At 37.7% G+C, this 18,398-nt stretch overlaps 1 protein-coding gene across 1 annotated transcript; it reads left to right on the top strand.

Annotated features, from left to right (window-relative positions):
* Positions 1-269: 269 nt before the first annotated feature.
* Positions 270-18,081, top strand: LOC129723136 (ceramide phosphoethanolamine synthase-like). The gene is made up of 5 exons (XM_055677131.1): positions 270-1,066; positions 6,711-6,915; positions 6,987-7,288; positions 7,348-7,514; positions 16,927-18,081. The coding sequence occupies exons 1-5, from the start codon at positions 517-519 to the stop codon at positions 17,380-17,382; spliced, it is 1,680 nt and encodes a 559-aa protein (XP_055533106.1). The 5' UTR covers positions 270-516; the 3' UTR covers positions 17,383-18,081.
* Positions 18,082-18,398: the final 317 nt, after the last annotated feature.

Below are 18,398 nucleotides of genomic sequence, written 5' to 3' on the forward strand. Positions count from 1 at the left end.
ATACAGTCGTGGCTACACCCCGAACTAGTTGTTAGCCAGGTTTTGACCTGGCGTGCTGCCTGAAGCGCACTATAAAATTTGTCAGGTTCAAACTACTATCTGACATCTACCCGGCAAAATATCTTTCATGAATCGTGTTTTGATGCGTAGGTCGTAAAATAGTATATAATATCCACATTACAATGGAACGGTGTTTTTTTTTTTCGGAAATAGCATATTTAAGCACAAATGATTATGTGGCAACACTGCTTACACATCTTTGGAACGAAATAGGAAGAGGGCTTTTTTAAAAACAAACAGACTAATGACGAAAGAATGTCAAAATTTTTCATTAATTTATTGGCCGTTGTACAAAGTGGATCGTTTTTCATGTGTTGGTCATCTCTGTTTTTTCATGATATCTCCCAAAGTTTATTTTGATACAATGGTTGAAGAATTACTTGAACATTGAAGTTAAATTAGTGTAGATAGCATAGCATATTTCAGGTGCTTTTAAGAAGCATAAGTAGGTCACCAATGTCGCTTAAATATGAAAACACCTTGCACAATTTGTTGAAGCAAAATTCTGGAATTCAAAGTGCAACGAGTGGTGGAACGATGTCGTCTAACGAGCACAGTGTAATTAACTGGACAAGAGAAAATGTGGCCGAATGGGCACGAAAAGAGTGTCTCAATCGAAAGATCATCGAATGTATTGTAAAGGAAGATATCGATGGCAAGTGCCTGCTGACGTTGTGCGAAAATGATATCAAAAGTTTGCGAGAAAAGTATACGTATGCACTGACTTTAGGTGATATGAAACGATTTTGGTTTTCGGTGCGCCTCGTTCAAAGACAAAATGTTACGACATTGGCATATTTAGGTATTCTTCCGGGAAGTGGTAGTGATGCATTGGGAGCTCCTATTACAAATAGTCACCATCACTCATTATTGTCCAGCATGGGCAACAGCTATGCTTCAGCAGACATTACCTTTAGTGAGATCGAGCGCATCTCACCTCCAATGTCCATTGATGGAAGAGCAACCTGCATTCAGCCAGAGTTTTTCAAGACTATGATAAGCCTAGGTAAGCACAGATGAATCATCGTTGTTGTCATATATAGTGGAACAATCGTCAAGTGAAACATGAACACTGAATAAAGAACGACATTTTTTATCACTTGAGTGTAACAGCCTTGACATGCTTCCAAATCAGCTGTGTTGGGGGACATTTACCCAAAATTCAATTGTCGCGCATTTGCTTCTGTTTCAAGAGCGACAAATATGGCATTCATAGCACAACCTCAATTTATTCTGCGCAAATTGAATTGATTTAGTGATCATACGTATACGAACCGAGTGTAAAGTGAATATAGCAACTTTATGTTGTAAAACGCATTTGTCGATGGTTTCCAGTTTGAGCGCTAATTTCTGGCATAAACTATTCAATTTTTTTTAATAAAACATCTATACTCAACCGAAATCAAGACATTAAGTTTATCTTCCATTTTTTTCTTCCGCTGAAAGAAAATTTTTAATTTAATTATTGGTCATTTTAAGCTTGGACTCTTTATGTTATGTCGGCTCAGGCTACAAGTGTAATAAAGAGGGCTATTCGAAATAAACAACCCTCTGATGACAGAGCACACGTTTTCCACATTTCAACTGTTTCCGCAGTCTAGAAGAAAAACTTTGGGAGCTTAATGAGTTAGCACACTGCTGAATCTACCTTTTCTAGAACTATTGTAATGGGCGATAGAGTTTCGTGTTTTGAAGCTAAAACCAATTTGATTGAATTGTTGATGATTTTATTAGATTTAGGTGCAACTACTATGGAAAGTTTCAGGTTCGCATCCTTCGCGCTAGTCCATTTGAATAGAAACCAAAGCGGCTGGGTGTGAGCGAGAATGTGTGTTTTTGCAAGTTTGTGTTTTAATTTATCTTTAAACACAAGCTTTTTGTTAGAATTGAAACGATATCCTCATAAGTCTGTATTTTGCTCTCTGACATTTTGTAAGCAAATGAAGTTTCCAATGGTTATTTGTTTTGGATTAATAGATTCAAAGCAATGATAACGCTTGAAGAGAGCTAAATAGATTGATTCCTCAACGAAAGGCAATATATATATATATATTGCCTTTCGTTGCGCGGTTGCCAAGGTGGACGGAGTGTTCTACTGCAGTTGTTATGCTCCGCCGCGTTGGTCTATCGAAAGGTTCACCCAGATGGTCGATCTGTTATCTATGGAGCTGACGGGACTAACACCCTTAGTAGTGGCGGGCGACTTCAACGCTTGGGCTGTTGAGTGGGGAAGCCGCCGCACGAACCGGAGGGGTCAGATCTTGTTGGAAGCTTTGGCAAAGCTCAACCTAGATCTGGCCAACGTTGGAACCAAGTGTACATTCAGCAGAAATGGTGCGGAGTCGATCATCGACGTGACGTTCTCCAGCCCAGGACTGATCGTGAACTGGAGGGTAGACGATGGCTACACCTATAGTGACCACCAGTCGGTCTGCTATAGCGTAGTCCAGAACGTGAGGCGGCAGGCGACGGGTAGAGCCAATACTCCGACCGTCCGCGGGTGGAAGACATCGCATTTCGATGCCGAGGTATTTGCTGAGGCAATGAGAAGAGAGCGCGAGGGGGGCAGTTGGCTCCGCCCGAGTGCTGACCAATTAGTTGCCACATTATCGCGGGCGTGCGACGCCACCATGCCTAGGACCCGCCTACCTAGGAATGGTAAGTCACCGGTATACTGGTGGACCGACGCGATAGCGGACCTCCGTAGCGCGTGCCTCCGTGCAAGACGGATGTTGCAACGCGCACGTACCGATGCACAGAGGGTAGAGCGCCGTGTAGTATTCGGATCTGCAAGATCGGCGCTTAAAAGTGCGATAAAGGCGAGCAAAAGGGCCTGCTTCGATAGGCTATGCGCGAGTGCCAATACGAATCCGTGGGGCAACGCCTACAGAGTCGTAATGGCGAAGACCAAAGGCGTGTTGGCGCCTGCAGAGCGATCACCAGCGATGCTGGAGCGCATCATCGAGGGACTCTTTCCACGACACGAGCCAAATCCTTGGCCTCCGGTTGCTGAGTCTCACGTCCGACGTTCCAGTATCTCAGACACAGACCAGGGATGGTCGGCCAACCTGCCGGGCATCCAATCCGTGAGAGACGGCAGCCGTGCAGAGGTTGTGGAGGAGGTAAGGGTTACGAATGAGGAACTCATCGTGATCGCCAACTCCCTAAAGGTGAGCAAGGCACCGGGACCGGATGGAATCCCGAACTTGGCCATCAGGACGGCCATGAAAGTGGCCCCTGATCTATTTCGAGCAGTCATGCAGAAGTGCCTGGATGACTGCCTCTTTCCGGACAGGTGGAAGCGACAGAGATTGGTGCTGTTGCCGAAGGCTGGGAAACCGCCAGGGGACCCATCGGCATACAGACCTATCTGTCTGCTGGACACTACGGGCAAGGTGCTTGAGAGGATTATCCTCAACAGACTGGTGAAGTACACAGAGGGTGTAAACGGTCTGGCAAGTAACCAGTTCGGCTTCCGGAAAGGTAGATCCACGCTGGATGCTATTCTCTCTGTCACCAAGACGGCAGAGGTAGCACTCCAGCGTAAGAGTTGGGGCATTCGCTATTGCGCAATCGTCACGCTTGACGTGAAGAATGCATTCAATAGCGCCAGTTGGGACTCCATAGCGCTCGCGCTTAGGAGCATCCACGTACCGGTGTCGCTGTACAAGATTTTGGAAAATTATTTCCAGAATCGGGTACTAGTTTACAACACGGAGGAGGGTCAGAAGTGCGTCCCAATCACCGCAGGGGTACCGCAAGGTTCCATCCTGGGCCCGGTGTTGTGGAATGTCATGTATGACGGGGTGTTGAAACTAAAGTTCCCTGTAGGGGTTGTGATCGTCGGTTTCGCAGACGACATCACGCTAGAGGTCTACGGCGAGTCGATCGAAGAGGTCGAGTTGACGGCCGCGCACTGCATACGCAAGGTCGAAGACTGGATGCACTCTAGGAAACTGGAGTTAGCGCACCATAAAACGGAGGTTACGGTTGTGAACAACCGCAAATTAGAGCAACAGGCGGTGGCAGGGTCGGTGACTGCACCATTACCTCAAGGCGTTCCTTGAAGCTCTTGGGGGTTATGGTTGACGATAAGCTCACATTTAAGAGTCACGTCGACTATGCCTGTAAGAGGGCTTCAACGGCCGCTGCAGGACTATCTCGAATGATGTCCAATAGCTCAGCGGTATATGGCAGCAAGCGTAAACTTCTTGCCAGCGTGGTTTCGTCCATACTTAGGTATGGTGGGCCAGCGTGGTCCAAAGCGTTAGGTACCAACAGTCATCGTCGAAAACTGGAAAGTACCTACAGGCTCATGTGCCTGAGGGTTGTGAGCGCGTACCGTACAGTGTCATACGACGCAATCTGCGTCCTGTCCGGCATGATGCCTATCAGCATAGCCATTAAGGAGGACGTAGAATGCTTCGATCAACGTGACACAAGGGGTATACGAGGCACCAGAAGGTCATTCTCGATGATCAGATGGCAGCAGGAATGGTCCAATTCCGCAAAGGGTAGATGGACGCATCGACTTATTCCGGACGTATCCGGATGGGTCGGGAGGCGCCATGGAGAAGTTAACTTCCACTTGACACAGATTCTGTCAGGTCATGGTTGCTTCAGGCAGTATCTACACAGATTCGGGCATGCGGGGTCCCCCATGTGTCCCGAGTGTGCGGATGCGGAAGAAACTGCTGAGCACGTCTTCTTCGTGTGCCCTCGTTTTGTGCATGCGCGGAGCGACATGATGGTAGTGAGCGGGCCAGACACCACTCCGGACAACCTAGTTCGGAGGATGTGTAAAGACCCAAACATTTGGAGGGCGGTTTGTACAGCCGCCTCTCAAATAGTTTTAGAATTGCAAAACAGGCGACAGGTTGACCACCGACACGCCAGTGTTAGCTAACGGCCAGTCTCCAGGTTAGTTAGCTAAGTTAGCAAAGAGATCTATAGAACCAAGAGGGTGCACAGAGCACAAAAGCCGCTCCCCGAAGCAATACCTAGCGGTGGTCCCGGGGAGTATTATGGGCTGGAGACTGGAGGGGTTTTAGTGGGTCCGGTCACTGATTCAAACCAACCCCACACTCCCTGAGGTTGGTCACCTCAGGGGTTTGGATGCAAATTTCCCCTCCACCTGAAACAAAAAAAAAAAAATATATATATATATATATATATATATATATATATATATATATATATATATATATATATATATATATATATATATATATATATATATATATATATATATATATATATATATATATATATATATATATATATATATATATATATATATATATATATATGTATTGATAACGTATCTGCTAAGACGTATTAACGAGAGTATATACTTAAACCTCTAGTGCCCAAGCTAATTTTAAGCCGGACTTCGGAAAAATCACTATAAAACATTATCAACATTTTTTAAGAATTGATTGAAGCTTATTAGAGGTTTAACTGAAGACCGTCTAAAGGCGGCACTGACTACTAGAGGGTTAAGAAACAAGTGAGACACCAACGAAATACATGATCTTACAGCTTTCGCACCAAACACTGCGAACATTTTTAATTTAGTATTATTATGTATTGTAAACGCAGGAGTTTTTGACTAAGTGCCACATTCGCATAGTTCATATTTGCATATTTTTTGAGTTTAAATAAATAAACTGTTTTCCAGCGAAATTCGTTAAACGTTTCACGCTGTCGAAAAAAACGTGTTCTCTCATTGCAAAGTAGTGTTCGACGTCGGAACGTATAGTTGGGTCCGGGTTCCGGTCCGTTTGAAAATTGGAACCGATTTGGGTACGATTTGCTCCGTTCTGCTTCCGGTCCCGAGACTGGGAACAACAGTTGCCAGTTTTTTTTGTTTTTGAGAAACAACCATTTTATTTCTTCGAATAAACGAATTGAGAATAAAAAATGGTAACAAACGAGGCATTTTTTTGTTTAGAAACTCTTTCTTTGCTCCCCTTTTTCTCTTTACTTTTAGTACTACCATTATTTCCTATGAGTAATTCGAGAGATTATCACTCGTTGGACATTCAACTGTGCTTCAATTTTCTCAAGCAACAGCTCTTTGTTCTGATTTAATATTTGTGTCTGCTTTGTGATAAGAAAAAAGGAAACAAATTGTGGTGTAATTGCGAAATGTACCTGGTACACTGGTGGACATAGGTGCTCGTCATAAATTAGTTATGCGATAAAGTGTACTGGACGATTGTCAATTATATACTCTAAAGCTGAATTGTTTCTTTCTGGTGATTTTTGACTTCTCCCATTCCTTGCAGGGAGAAATAAATTTTCATCAAACAGAAAAAAAAATCAACCGCAATTCACAAACATTTTCTATTGCGAAAATCCTGAATGCTATTATTATTTACCTTTTTGATTTCAAATACATGAGCCTATAACTGTTTATGACATACCCAAAATATAACAATACAAAATAATATTTTATTGTTTTCATCATGAGTTTCAGAATAAAACGGATAATCTGTGCATGATCACTTGTAATTTTGTAATCTAAATAACACCGATTCTCTTTTTATGCGATTAACATTACGATTAATGTTAATCAACACATACAAAATCAATATATAGAATAAGTGTATGAACAAAACGTTATTTTAGTTGCATTTTCACTTCAGGATATGCTTTCCTAGTCACTTGGATAACTGCGTTCGTAATGGTAGTGGTACACGAGCGGGTGCCAGACATGAAAAAATATCCTCCGTTACCGGATATTTTTCTTGATAACGTACCGCACATACCATGGGCTTTTCAAATGTGTGAAGTTACCGGCACATTATTGTTCTGCATATGGGTTTGCGTACTAATAGTGCATAGGCATCGGTAAGTACTGATCACTATCGTTCTCAGAATAATCTGGTTTAATGTGATATGTTTTATTTATTCTTCCTCAGAACAGTACTGCTTCGTCGATTCTTTGCCTTAGCCGGGACAGTATTTTTACTTCGTTGTGTAACGATGTTAATTACATCACTAAGCGTTCCAGGAACGCATTTAGAATGCACTCCTCATGACCATAAGTTCGACGATAGCTCTAGTGTCAAAATTACTGAAATGATCTACTTGCGAATCAGTCGAGCTTACACAATTTGGAGTGGGTTAGGAATGTCGATCCAGGGCGTACGAACTTGTGGTGACTACATGTTTAGCGGGCATACGGTTGCTTTAACTTTGCTTAATTTCTTCATCACTGAATGTAAAAAACAAAGCCTACCATTAGTGACTGACAACTAACAAATGTTTTCGGTTTCACAGATACTCCACGAAATTTGTACTTCCTTCATACGCTAACTTGGTTGCTTAACATGTTTGGAATATTTTTTATTTTGGCTGCACATGAGCATTATTCCATCGATGTTTTCGTTGCGTTCTACATAACATCAAGGTTGTTTCTTTACTATCACACATTGGCCAATAACCAGGTAAGTTTAGTTTTACACAATGAAATAAAAATTTCTAAGTACTATGCTGCCTGTAATCGCATAATTGTAACATTCGACATTTTATGGAATTCGCGCTTTTTATTGGGTAATGCTTAAAATATTATGTATTTTTTACATCTGAAAAAATAAGCTTATGTTTGTTTGAAAAAAGTTGTAAAAAATACCAAGTTGTTTTGTCACATAGCGTAAATAACCGCATAATTGTAACACTACTTAACTTCTTCAACTTTTTTGTCAAAAAAATAAATTCACATCTGCATCCTTTGGAATTCGGAAGTTATTCTAGCCCGGTAACCAACCACCGGTGATCCGTTTCTGATGTTCAGCTCATGCTTGTTGAACACAAGAAAAACTTCATTTCCCCCGTGATATATTCCAAAAGTAGCTTGAAAGTGACGGCATAAAAGTATCATTGCGAAAATTTCAACCAATTTGACTTCAAAAGTAATGTTCAATGTATACATAGTGTAAAGTAGTGCTTTCTTCAAGATACTAAGCTTAATTAAAGTGTCTATTTGCGAGAATATATTGGGAACAATGCATTTAAGGACAAAATATAAAAGTATCTTTTGCTCGAACAACCAATTTTGCAAATGTTACAAATATGCGATTATGGGCAGTATGCATAATAAAAAAAAAAAAAAACAGTTGAAAATGTCGATTTGGCTGAATTTTATGTTATGTACTCGTCACTGTACATTGAATTTGTCATATGCTCACTATTTTGCTAATAATAATAGTTTGGTTTTCACGAAGTGAAGATACTATTCTGGTGTAATACTGCTGCACTGACACTGATCTTTTTTTTTATATTCGTGCTGCACTGCCTGTGATCGCATAATTGTAACATTCGACATTTTATGGATTTCGTGCTATTTATTGGGAAATGCTTAGAATAGTATGTACTTTTTACATATGAAAAAATATGCCCATGTTTGTGTGAAAAAAGTCGTATAAAATACCAAGTTGTTTTGTCACATAGCGTAAATAACCGCATAATTGTCACCCTACTTAATGTTTTCAACTTTTTTATCAAAAAAGCTTCCATCCAAATCCACATTTGCATTCTTTGGAACTCGGAAGTTATTCTGGTCCGGTAACCAACCACCGGTGACCCGTTTCTGATGTTCAGCTCATGTTTGTTAAATACATGAAAAACTTTATTTTCCCTGTGATATATTTCAAAAGTAGCTTGAAAGTGACGGCATAAATGTATCATTGCAAAAATTTCAACCAATTTGACTTCAAAAGTAATGTTTAATGTATACAGAATGTAAAGTAGTGCTTTCTTCATGATACAAAGTTTAGTTAAAGTGTCTATTTGCAAGAATATATTGGGAACAAAGCATTTAAGTTCAAAATATAAAAGTGCTATTTGCTCGAACAACCAATTTTGCAAATGTTACAAATATGCGATTATGGGCAGTGCAATGGTGCTCTAAATAGTGGAGTACCTTAAATACACTAAAGTCGCTTTTTACGTGGGGGATACTTGCCGCGTAAAAAAAACCGCGTAAATTCCGGAATCCGCGTAAAAAAAACCACGTAAATTCCGGAACCCGCGTAAAAAACGCGTAAATTCCAGGATCTGCGTAGCAAAAAACGCATAAATTTCGGAATCCGCGTAAAAAAAATCCAGCGTTAATTCTGCATTTCAAGGAATCCGCGTAAAAAAAACCTCATAAATTCCGGAATCCGCGTAGAAAAAAACCGCGTAAATTCCGGATTCCGCGTAAAAAAAACCGCGTTAATTCTGGAATCCGCATAAATAAGCCGCGTAAAAAGCGACCTTAGTGTATATAGATTGTACATTGGAGCACGTTCGAACCATTGTTCGTTCTCCTCTCAGTGCACAGCTTAACTCGATATGGATTAGTAACGAAATTAGGAGCCACGAATGAAAAGTATCTATGTACAAGAGACTGAAACATATGAGGGAAAAATTTTGTAATCTATTGAAATCAGATCGACGATAATTTTGGAAATTATGGGTTTTTTATTGGATATAATCTAATCATTGAGGAATACTTTGCATTTAATTTCAAGGTAATTCGATTACATCATCTAATCATTGTAAAATACTTTTGCTTTATTGCTAAATAACAACAATTACTATTTCGAATTTTCTTTAAATCATTCTTACATTACCTATTTAAAAAAAAAATAAAACTCGACTTTGTCCTCTATGGTGAGTCATCTCACTAAATCAGATCTCAAGACACTGCTATGGGAGTATCCAAAACATGTCTCCAAGTGATTACCTAATGCTTAAACATTGATTTTTATGAGCATTCTGCGAATATTTTTTCTATTTCGAGCCATTCTAAAAATTGCATGGTTGGGTTCAAAATTTCAGCTCAATCGGACATGATTCAAGGGTGCCTTAAAACGCTAAAAGTTGTGATTTTTCGACCCTCGAAAATCAACCAAGAAAGAAGTACATATAATTGGGAAAATCGAAACATTTTTTTTGATGCCAAATGTCTTAAAAATGTCTTAGAACGTCGAGATCTGGTGTTATCTCGAAAAATTATTTTTGCCCGAAAATCGACCTTCTGGGACATAGCCGTTTTCTGCACATTTAGAAAATCTATCAAAATCACCGAGTACGGTAAAATAAATTACCGGGATTTCAACAGCTGAGATCTCGCTAAAAATTTCGGTAATACATCAAAACACCGAGATTCTGTAGAAGCAATAATCAAAAACCTGTCAACTTTAACGAGATTCTCGGTAATGTTCAACTGTCGAGAACTTCGGTAAAATTTACAGAAGTACGTATTTTGCGATATTTGTTCGTCAGATAACCCAGAATATGATTAAAACGTTTAAATATACAAATTAATTTATTAATTACTAAGTCAACTGATCAACTAAACACAGCTTTGGTAAAAACTGGAGTGTTGTATTGCTTCCAGGAAATAAAGTAACATCTATCACTCTGCAACTTCCATCCTGTGAGCGAGTTGGTAACCTACAAAATTGATTGAAGAAAGAATTAATCGTTTTCTTCAAATATTCTTTTCAGCAAAAAAACGAGATTTGAAAAAAACTAGTATATACTCACTCAATATTCTAGTTAATTTGAACTTTGCAGATTTCTCCATAATAATAATCAGCCGAAAAACCTGCTTCTTTTTTTTCTACACCGAAACACGAAAAAACCGCTAGTGAAGCACTCGTTATTTTGACAGTTCAGTTTTTCGGAATCTCGGTAAGAGTTTTTTTTTGTTCGACGAAATCTCGCTAAAAATTTCGGTAATACATCAAAACACCGAGATTCTGTAGAAGCAATAATCAAAAACCTGTCAACTTTAACGAGATTCTCGGTAATGTTCAACTGTCGAGAACTTCGGTAAAATTTACAGAAGTACGTATTTTGCGATATTTGTTCGTCAGATAACCCAGAATATGATTAAAACGTTTAAATATACAAATTAATTTATTAATTACTAAGTCAACTGATCAACTAAACACAGCTTTGGTAAAAACTGGAGTGTTGTATTGCTTCCAGGAAATAAAGTAACATCTATCACTCTGCAACTTCCATCCTGTGAGCGAGTTGGTAACCTACAAAATTGATTGAAGAAAGAATTAATCGTTTTCTTCAAATATTCTTTTCAGCAAAAAAACGAGATTTGAAAAAAACTAGTATATACTCACTCAATATTCTAGTTAATTTGAACTTTGCAGATTTCTCCATAATAATAATCAGCCGAAAAACCTGCTTCTTTTTTTTCTACACCGAAACACGAAAAAACCGCTAGTGAAGCACTCGTTATTTTGACAGTTCAGTTTTTCGGAATCTCGGTAAGAGTTTTTTTTTGTTCGACGAAATCTCGGTAAGATGATGTCAGGGTTCCGAGATTCGGTATTTTAGTTTACTGAACTCGGAAATTTTCGGTTTTATGGATTTTTTCTGTAAAAAAAAATTTACGGTATTCCGGTAAACACTTACGGTTTCCGATTTCTCAGTAATTTTATTACTGAACAACGGTAAACTAAAATGTTTTCAAGTAGTTCGGTATTTCACTTTGCCGAGAGAACATTACGCAGTTAAGTGTGTGGGCAACCGAATGCTTAATATGGAAGATTTTAGTACTGGCTTCCAAAATGTCTCACAATTCGTTCCAAATCAGATGTTAATTATTTTAATATTCATTAGGTATCTTCATCTTGATTTTCATTAGGGTGGTTCATCAGAATATTTCATATTGAGGACGCCCAAATCGATGCAGTTTATACCGATTGGAAAGCTGCATTTGACTGCGTCGATTACGGTATCCGCAGCTTTATATGATTTTTTCATGTATTTCGACGCAAAAACAAATTCCCTCGAGTTTGAACACATTTCACCTTAAGGGGCAACAGTGGCGCCATTTTGAATTTTTGAGAAATCGGAATTTTTCGATGTTTTTTCAACGCCATTTTATTTTGAAGCCAAATATCAAAATTGGAAGAGTTTGTCCACATATTAGCATTTTCTTACCCATCTTTTGAAAAAACATCTTACATCGGATAAAAACTGAGTTCGAAACGTTGATTCTACCAAAACGGTTTTGGCATGGTTTTAGTATATTTCACAAAGCGAAATAATATCGAGCATGTATGAGCATTGATGGTGATGCGCTAATATCTGGAAGTGGTAGTCAAACTATGTCTTATATTGAGTAAAAAAGTCTCAGAAATCGATTGGTAAAATGTCAGCAACAACTCAATTTTGCCCCAATTCCCCTACAATACTAAAATAGGTTTATCTCGACGTTATATTAACTTATTTGTAATCTGTTTAATGCAATATCAAAAGTCTAAACGATACTCAAAGATACAATAACAATTTATCTTTACATGATCCTTCCCTTTTTGCGAGGGGGGGGGGGGTTAAAAACAAAATGGTGTCGAAAAAACCTCGAAAATTTTCGATTTCTCGAAAATTCAAAATGGCGCCACTGCACAGTGGTTTAAAAGCGGAAATTCGTGAACTTAATTATTTTGTGACGTTTGTGTGCATTTTAGCCTTTCGGTTTGTTCTGATGACTTTTAACATTTTTGATTTCACAACTTATGGAATATTCGCCATTTTGTTTTTTAAGGTGAAACTGTATTTAGAAAAATTAACTTTTTTATTTGAACCGATAGCGAATAAATGTGTTCTACAATGTTGTAGTACTTGAAATTTTAATAAAGTTTGCTTTAGACATCAAGTTGCCATGGCTTCAATTTATTGAGATATGATATGGTCTTTAGAAGTAGTACCTTAAAATTAGGTGTTTGGACTTTTTCACACTTAAACCACATTATATAACATAGGTATGATAGGAAAGTTTTAGGTGATAGTAAAACAAACAACTTTGCTGTAGACACTTATTCGTTTAGATCTCATCTGTAGAAGATACTATGATTTTTATGTTGAAAAAGTGCTCTTTTCAAAATGTTATCACTAAGTAAGCTGCAAACGGTTGCACTTGCAATAAGTTTCGTCTGATAGCTCGGAGTTTAGTCTTTAATAATTGTGAAGATACTCAGTGGCCGTCAGTGGCCTGAATTATGTGTCGGTTTTAAGTTTGTTACGATTGTTGATTCCAAAAATCAGTTTTTCAGGTTTATTCTTATTTTATCTACGTAACACCACTTGGGTATGTTCAGCTAAGTTTTGAATAATAGTAAAATAGGCAACTTTGCTTAAAACACCGAAACGCATGATGTATTTCAATGGAATATGTTATGATTTTAGGGCACATTTTTTAGCATACCATTACAAACCAATCAGCAAACTTGCTTGGGATTCATATTTGTAAACTTTTGTGATGTTCATGAGACATTTTCATAATTAATTAATGTATATGGAAATTTTGCATTTACTTAAAAACTTTGCATTTACTCAAAAACTCTAATTTATTACAAATCTAAAATACAATAAAAATTAAATTTCAAAATCTTCAGAAGATTCATCTTGAACCTTGTTACCGACGATGTCGAAACAATTTTATGAACTATGTACATATGCATGTTATACGTTTGTTAGTTTTGTAAGATATTACTATTGTTTAAATGTTTATTTATGTTCGTGTAGATTAAAATTAAAAGGCTCAAAAATATTATTGTTTAGGAATAAGTTAGAAAATGAGGAATTAACCCTAAAAACTTCAACCTTTCAAATAGTCACCCAGCCCCAAAAATATTTGTCGAAGACTATGCATGAAGTCACAAAAAAAAACAATATTGTACAGCCCATAAAAAAGACGGCAAAGAACCGCATTAAAAATACCCAACCCTGAAAAAAGATAGCACTACTAACAACTCGGAGCAATTTCAGTGCAATGGACAGGCGAATATTCGCCCGAGCACTACTGTATCCTGTTGATGATGAAGAGGGAGAGGAAAAGAGAGGTTGAGAGTAGGGCGAAGAAAGCCGAATGGGGAGTTGGAAGTTGACCACGACAGAGTGAGGATCGTTGTTGCCTGCTCTGCTTGAATGTCGAAACCGAAATTACAAGAAGTTGAAGAGTACGCGAAACCGATAAAAAAAAACGTGACGTGAGTGTCACTAGAGACCGATTGAACCGCTGAATTTAAAAGGGATCCGCAGGACCGCTGGTTTGCAAAAGGTATTTCCCAACCCGAGAACGATTAGCTCCACGTGCCGGGGGCTTTGATTTGGGGGCGTGAAAACCTTCATCGCCACGTGGAACGGCAGCAAAAGGCGATTGGAGCCGAGAGGATTTCGGCCGGCAGTTGGACGTCGAAGGAAAAGGCGTACGAACTTTAGAAGAGTCATCCTGTTCCTGGCGGAAGTGCTGGTGACCGGCGAGTCAAGCTATCGTCGCGTCACACGTTTTCGACGGTGGGAAACGGACGTTCTGGAGGAGAAGGCCCGAAGAGGTCCGGTTGAGCCTGGCCCCCGCTCTTCGAGGCACGAACCGATGGGTTTCCCCCTCGTCTACGAGCACAGTGGATAGGGCGAAAGATACGTTGTGCAACGAGGCGACGGCCATTGTACAATAGCGCTATTCATCACGGTAAATCTGCTGCAGGCATGTCAGGTCACTCTCCCTCTCCTTCGCATGCACGTTCCAGTCTTCAGTTCCTGACGGCCGCAACGTACCACTATTTCCATGGAAAATTTGTATAAATATAAGTAATTAAAAATGATTTGTTTTGTATAATTAATCGGTCATTGAGCCTTGTATGTCTTGCATGTGTACTTTGTCCTCTTCCTTTTGAATCAGGTGAGTTGTTGGTCGTAAGTCCTCCTCAATAAGCGAAAGCCGACCCTAGGGTCCATGTAACCCCTGAGCTAGTCGTTCGTTACAACCTCTGAACTGTCTGAACCACTGTCTCCTACCAAATCTATACCTAACAAATACTTTGCATCTTGAGATGATGTTTTGGAATTTTGTTTGGTATTTTTAAACATGCTGGAGATGAGTGGGTCCGACGATACCAACAAACGGCGAATAAGGTCGAGATTCAAGATAGTTCTTGAGAATTTTCTGGTGTGATCTCGTCGGTATCGCTTGAGATCTTTGTTTATCGATTCCTGAGCCTCTCCGGAAAGTTGACCTATTGGAACATTAAAGTGTTCAATAATTTCGCTGCCGTTGATAAGTATTTTATGCACTAAAGCTGGCATATAGTATCACGGGTATAGATGCACTAGATATGTTGCTGTCTCTGCACAATATTCGGAAAACCGCCTAGTGTTGATTTCGCATCCAGATGCACCTGATAATACATTTACATTTTAATTTTAGGTTGAAAACTGTAGTTTTACCTTTATATTACCTGCAATATTGCTCCGCATCGTTCCAAAGCTTTTACGTCTAGCCCAGTTATGCCGTTTTAGAAGCATTGGAAAAGAAACGACGAGCAGTGTTTCCATCATTTGATGTCCCAGTTCCTTCTGGCTTTGGTTCAACATAGATAAAATAGATGGGTTAACCCGAAGAATCATAACATTTTCTATTGAAAAGCATCATGCGTTTCGGTGTCTCAAGCAAAATTGCTTATTTTACTATTATCTAAAACTTTGCTGAACATACCCAAGTGGTATTACGTGGATAAAATAAGAATAAACCTGAAAAACAGATTTTTGGAATCAACAATCGTAAGAAACTAAAAACCACCACATATTTCAGGCCACTGACGGCCACTGAGTATATTCACAATTATTAGAGACTAAACTTCGAGCTATCAGACGAAACTTATTGCAAGTGCAACCGTTCGCAGCTTACTTAGTAACAACATTTTTAAAAGAGCACTTTTTCAACATAAAAATCATAGTATCTTCTACAGATGAGATCTAAACGAATAAGTGTCTATAGCAAAGTTGTTTGTTTAACTATCACCTAAAACTTTGCTTAACATACCCATGTTATATAATGTGTTTTAAGTGTGAAAAAGCCCAAAAAACTAATTTTAAGGTACTACTTCTAAAGACCATATCATATCTCAATAAATTGAAGCCATGGCAACTTGATGTCTAAAGCAAACTTTATTAAAATTTCAAGTACTACAACATTGTAGAACACATTTATTCGCTACCGGTTCAAATAAAAAAGTTAATTTTTCTAAATACAGTTTCACCTTAAAAAACAAAATGGCGAATATTCCATAAGTTGTGAAATCAAAAATGTTAAAAGTCATCAGAACAAACCGAAAGGCTAAAATGTACACAAACGTCACAAAATAATTAAGTTCACGAATTTCCGCTTTTAAACCACTGTGCACTGTTGACCCTTAAGGTGTGTTCAAACTCGGGGGAATTTGTTTTTGCGTCAAAATACATGAAAAAAATCATACATAGAAGCCAAGGCAAAAAAAATTGTTGCACTGTGTAATCTCAAAAATAACAAAAGCTGAATAATTACAAAAAGCAGAATACAACTTTTTGTTAAGTCGCATTTTCAATCTTTGTTTGCGAATACATTAGAAAACACGTTCAGGTAAACAAAGCGAACTAGTTCAAAGAACGTGTTGCATTGATCCTTGACTAACAGAATTTTGAACATTACTTATGTACCGTGAGGCGTCCTAATTCTGTGCACTTCGTACCAAACTGTTGATGCCGTTTAGTGAGAAAGGAAACATAAGCGGAAAGTTAACAGGTAATATATAGGAAATTACTTCCAAACTTCATGTTTGAAAGTCTGCTTTAATTTGATATTTTTTTAACATTTTAATACGAAGTGCGCAGAATTGAGAACCGCGTAGAGTTAGGGCGCCTTACGGTAGATTACGAAAATAGCAGCAAGGTACTATGCTAAATTATACAATGTATTATTTCACTAATAGTTAGCTCAAATAATAGAAACAAAATAACTTGCCTCGTAGCCGTAGGTTAAAAAGTCCGCTTTGATAATCCTCAGTTAATATATCAATACTTTTTTAGGCCTTGATGTCCCATGACTCGAACCGTACGCGTGTTTGGTTTCCCATGTTTAGTTATTTCGAAAGCTCGGTGGATGGTATTATTCCGAACGAATTTGATACTGTTGCTGAGGTGCTATATAAGATGCTTGAGTGCGTCTTTAACATGAAAGATGTTTGTATGCTGACAGCTCGACGGTTCTGGATTGCACATGGCAATATCGATGTACTGAGAGAGAAACACAAGCAGTTCTTGAGCACCGCAAACTCACAGCTGCATTTTCCAAATAATCTCAATCAACAACAAAACGGAACAACTGCTTCTACAACAGAAAAGAAACCGACCAAGTGTAATAATCTAAACACAGATTCTATCGCCAATATCAAGAGCAAGTCATTTGGAAACGCTTCAATAGATAAACCCATCAATGACTCAATCGAAAAAGCGATCGAATTGGGTAAGGAGAAAGAGTTGTAGAATGAACAAAACTTGAGAAACGTTAGGTTAGATATCTATGTTCTTTCAGTATCATAAGTTATGAAGCTTGGCGTTATTTTCATTAGCTCTAATTGATAAAAATCTGTTTAATTTATTGATAAATAATTTATTATTAACAGTAAAAATAGTATTAGGAATTTACCATTTGTTAACTATTGCAAAGACTCATATAATCGCCGCTGTTAACAGCTACTTGTTTCGTACAATATTTTAAAATTTAAGCCATGTGATATTTTGGGTTTGAAGTAAGTAATATTATCATATCTTCCATTTTATATTTTCTTTAATTGTACTGAATAGTTCTACCGTTACCAACAAAATTGCTATGACTGACACCCAAATAGAATTGGTTTACTCTTAAATACATTTTTCTTCCCAAGGCATAAGCTAAATTACTGCATGCTCAAGGTTATTCATAACAATTCTTTGAAGAATCAGCGTATTCCACACATTAATTTCACTTACACTTTTACATAGAAATAGGCGGTGACTGCCAAATGATGCTAACTTCCTCTCCGAGCCTAAAGATTAGAAATGTAGCAGTGTAATATGTAATTACGCAATACATCCGCAGTGAAGAGCAATTAGAAGAAAATTACAAATAGGTAGCATTTCACAAAATAAAAAGTTTCTAGTCCGCTAAGGTAACGTTATGTATCAAATTCCACCTTTCATATAAAACAAAATTGTATATATATATATATATATATATATATATATATATATATATATATATATATATATATATATATATATATATATATATATATATATATATATATATATATATATATATATATATATATATATATATATATATATATATATATATATATATATATATATATATATATATATATATATATATATATATATATATATATATATATATATATATATATATATATATATATATATATATATATATATATATATATATATATATATATATATATATATATATATATATATATATATATATATATATATATATA

The sequence above is a fragment of the Wyeomyia smithii genome, chromosome 2 (assembly GCF_029784165.1).
Source record: "Wyeomyia smithii strain HCP4-BCI-WySm-NY-G18 chromosome 2, ASM2978416v1, whole genome shotgun sequence".
Taxonomy (NCBI): domain Eukaryota; kingdom Metazoa; phylum Arthropoda; class Insecta; order Diptera; family Culicidae; genus Wyeomyia; species Wyeomyia smithii.

Excerpts from the sequence above, each read along its gene's own strand:
- LOC129723136 (XM_055677131.1), top strand. The coding sequence starts at position 517 with ATGTCGCTTAAATATGAAAACACCTTGCACAATTTGTTGAAGCAAAAT. Across the intron at positions 6,916-6,986 it reads CTAATAGTGCATAGGCATCG|AACAGTACTGCTTCGTCGAT; the intron begins GTAAGTACTGAT and ends ATTCTTCCTCAG. Across the intron at positions 7,289-7,347 it reads TAATTTCTTCATCACTGAAT|ATACTCCACGAAATTTGTAC; the intron begins GTAAAAAACAAA and ends TCGGTTTCACAG.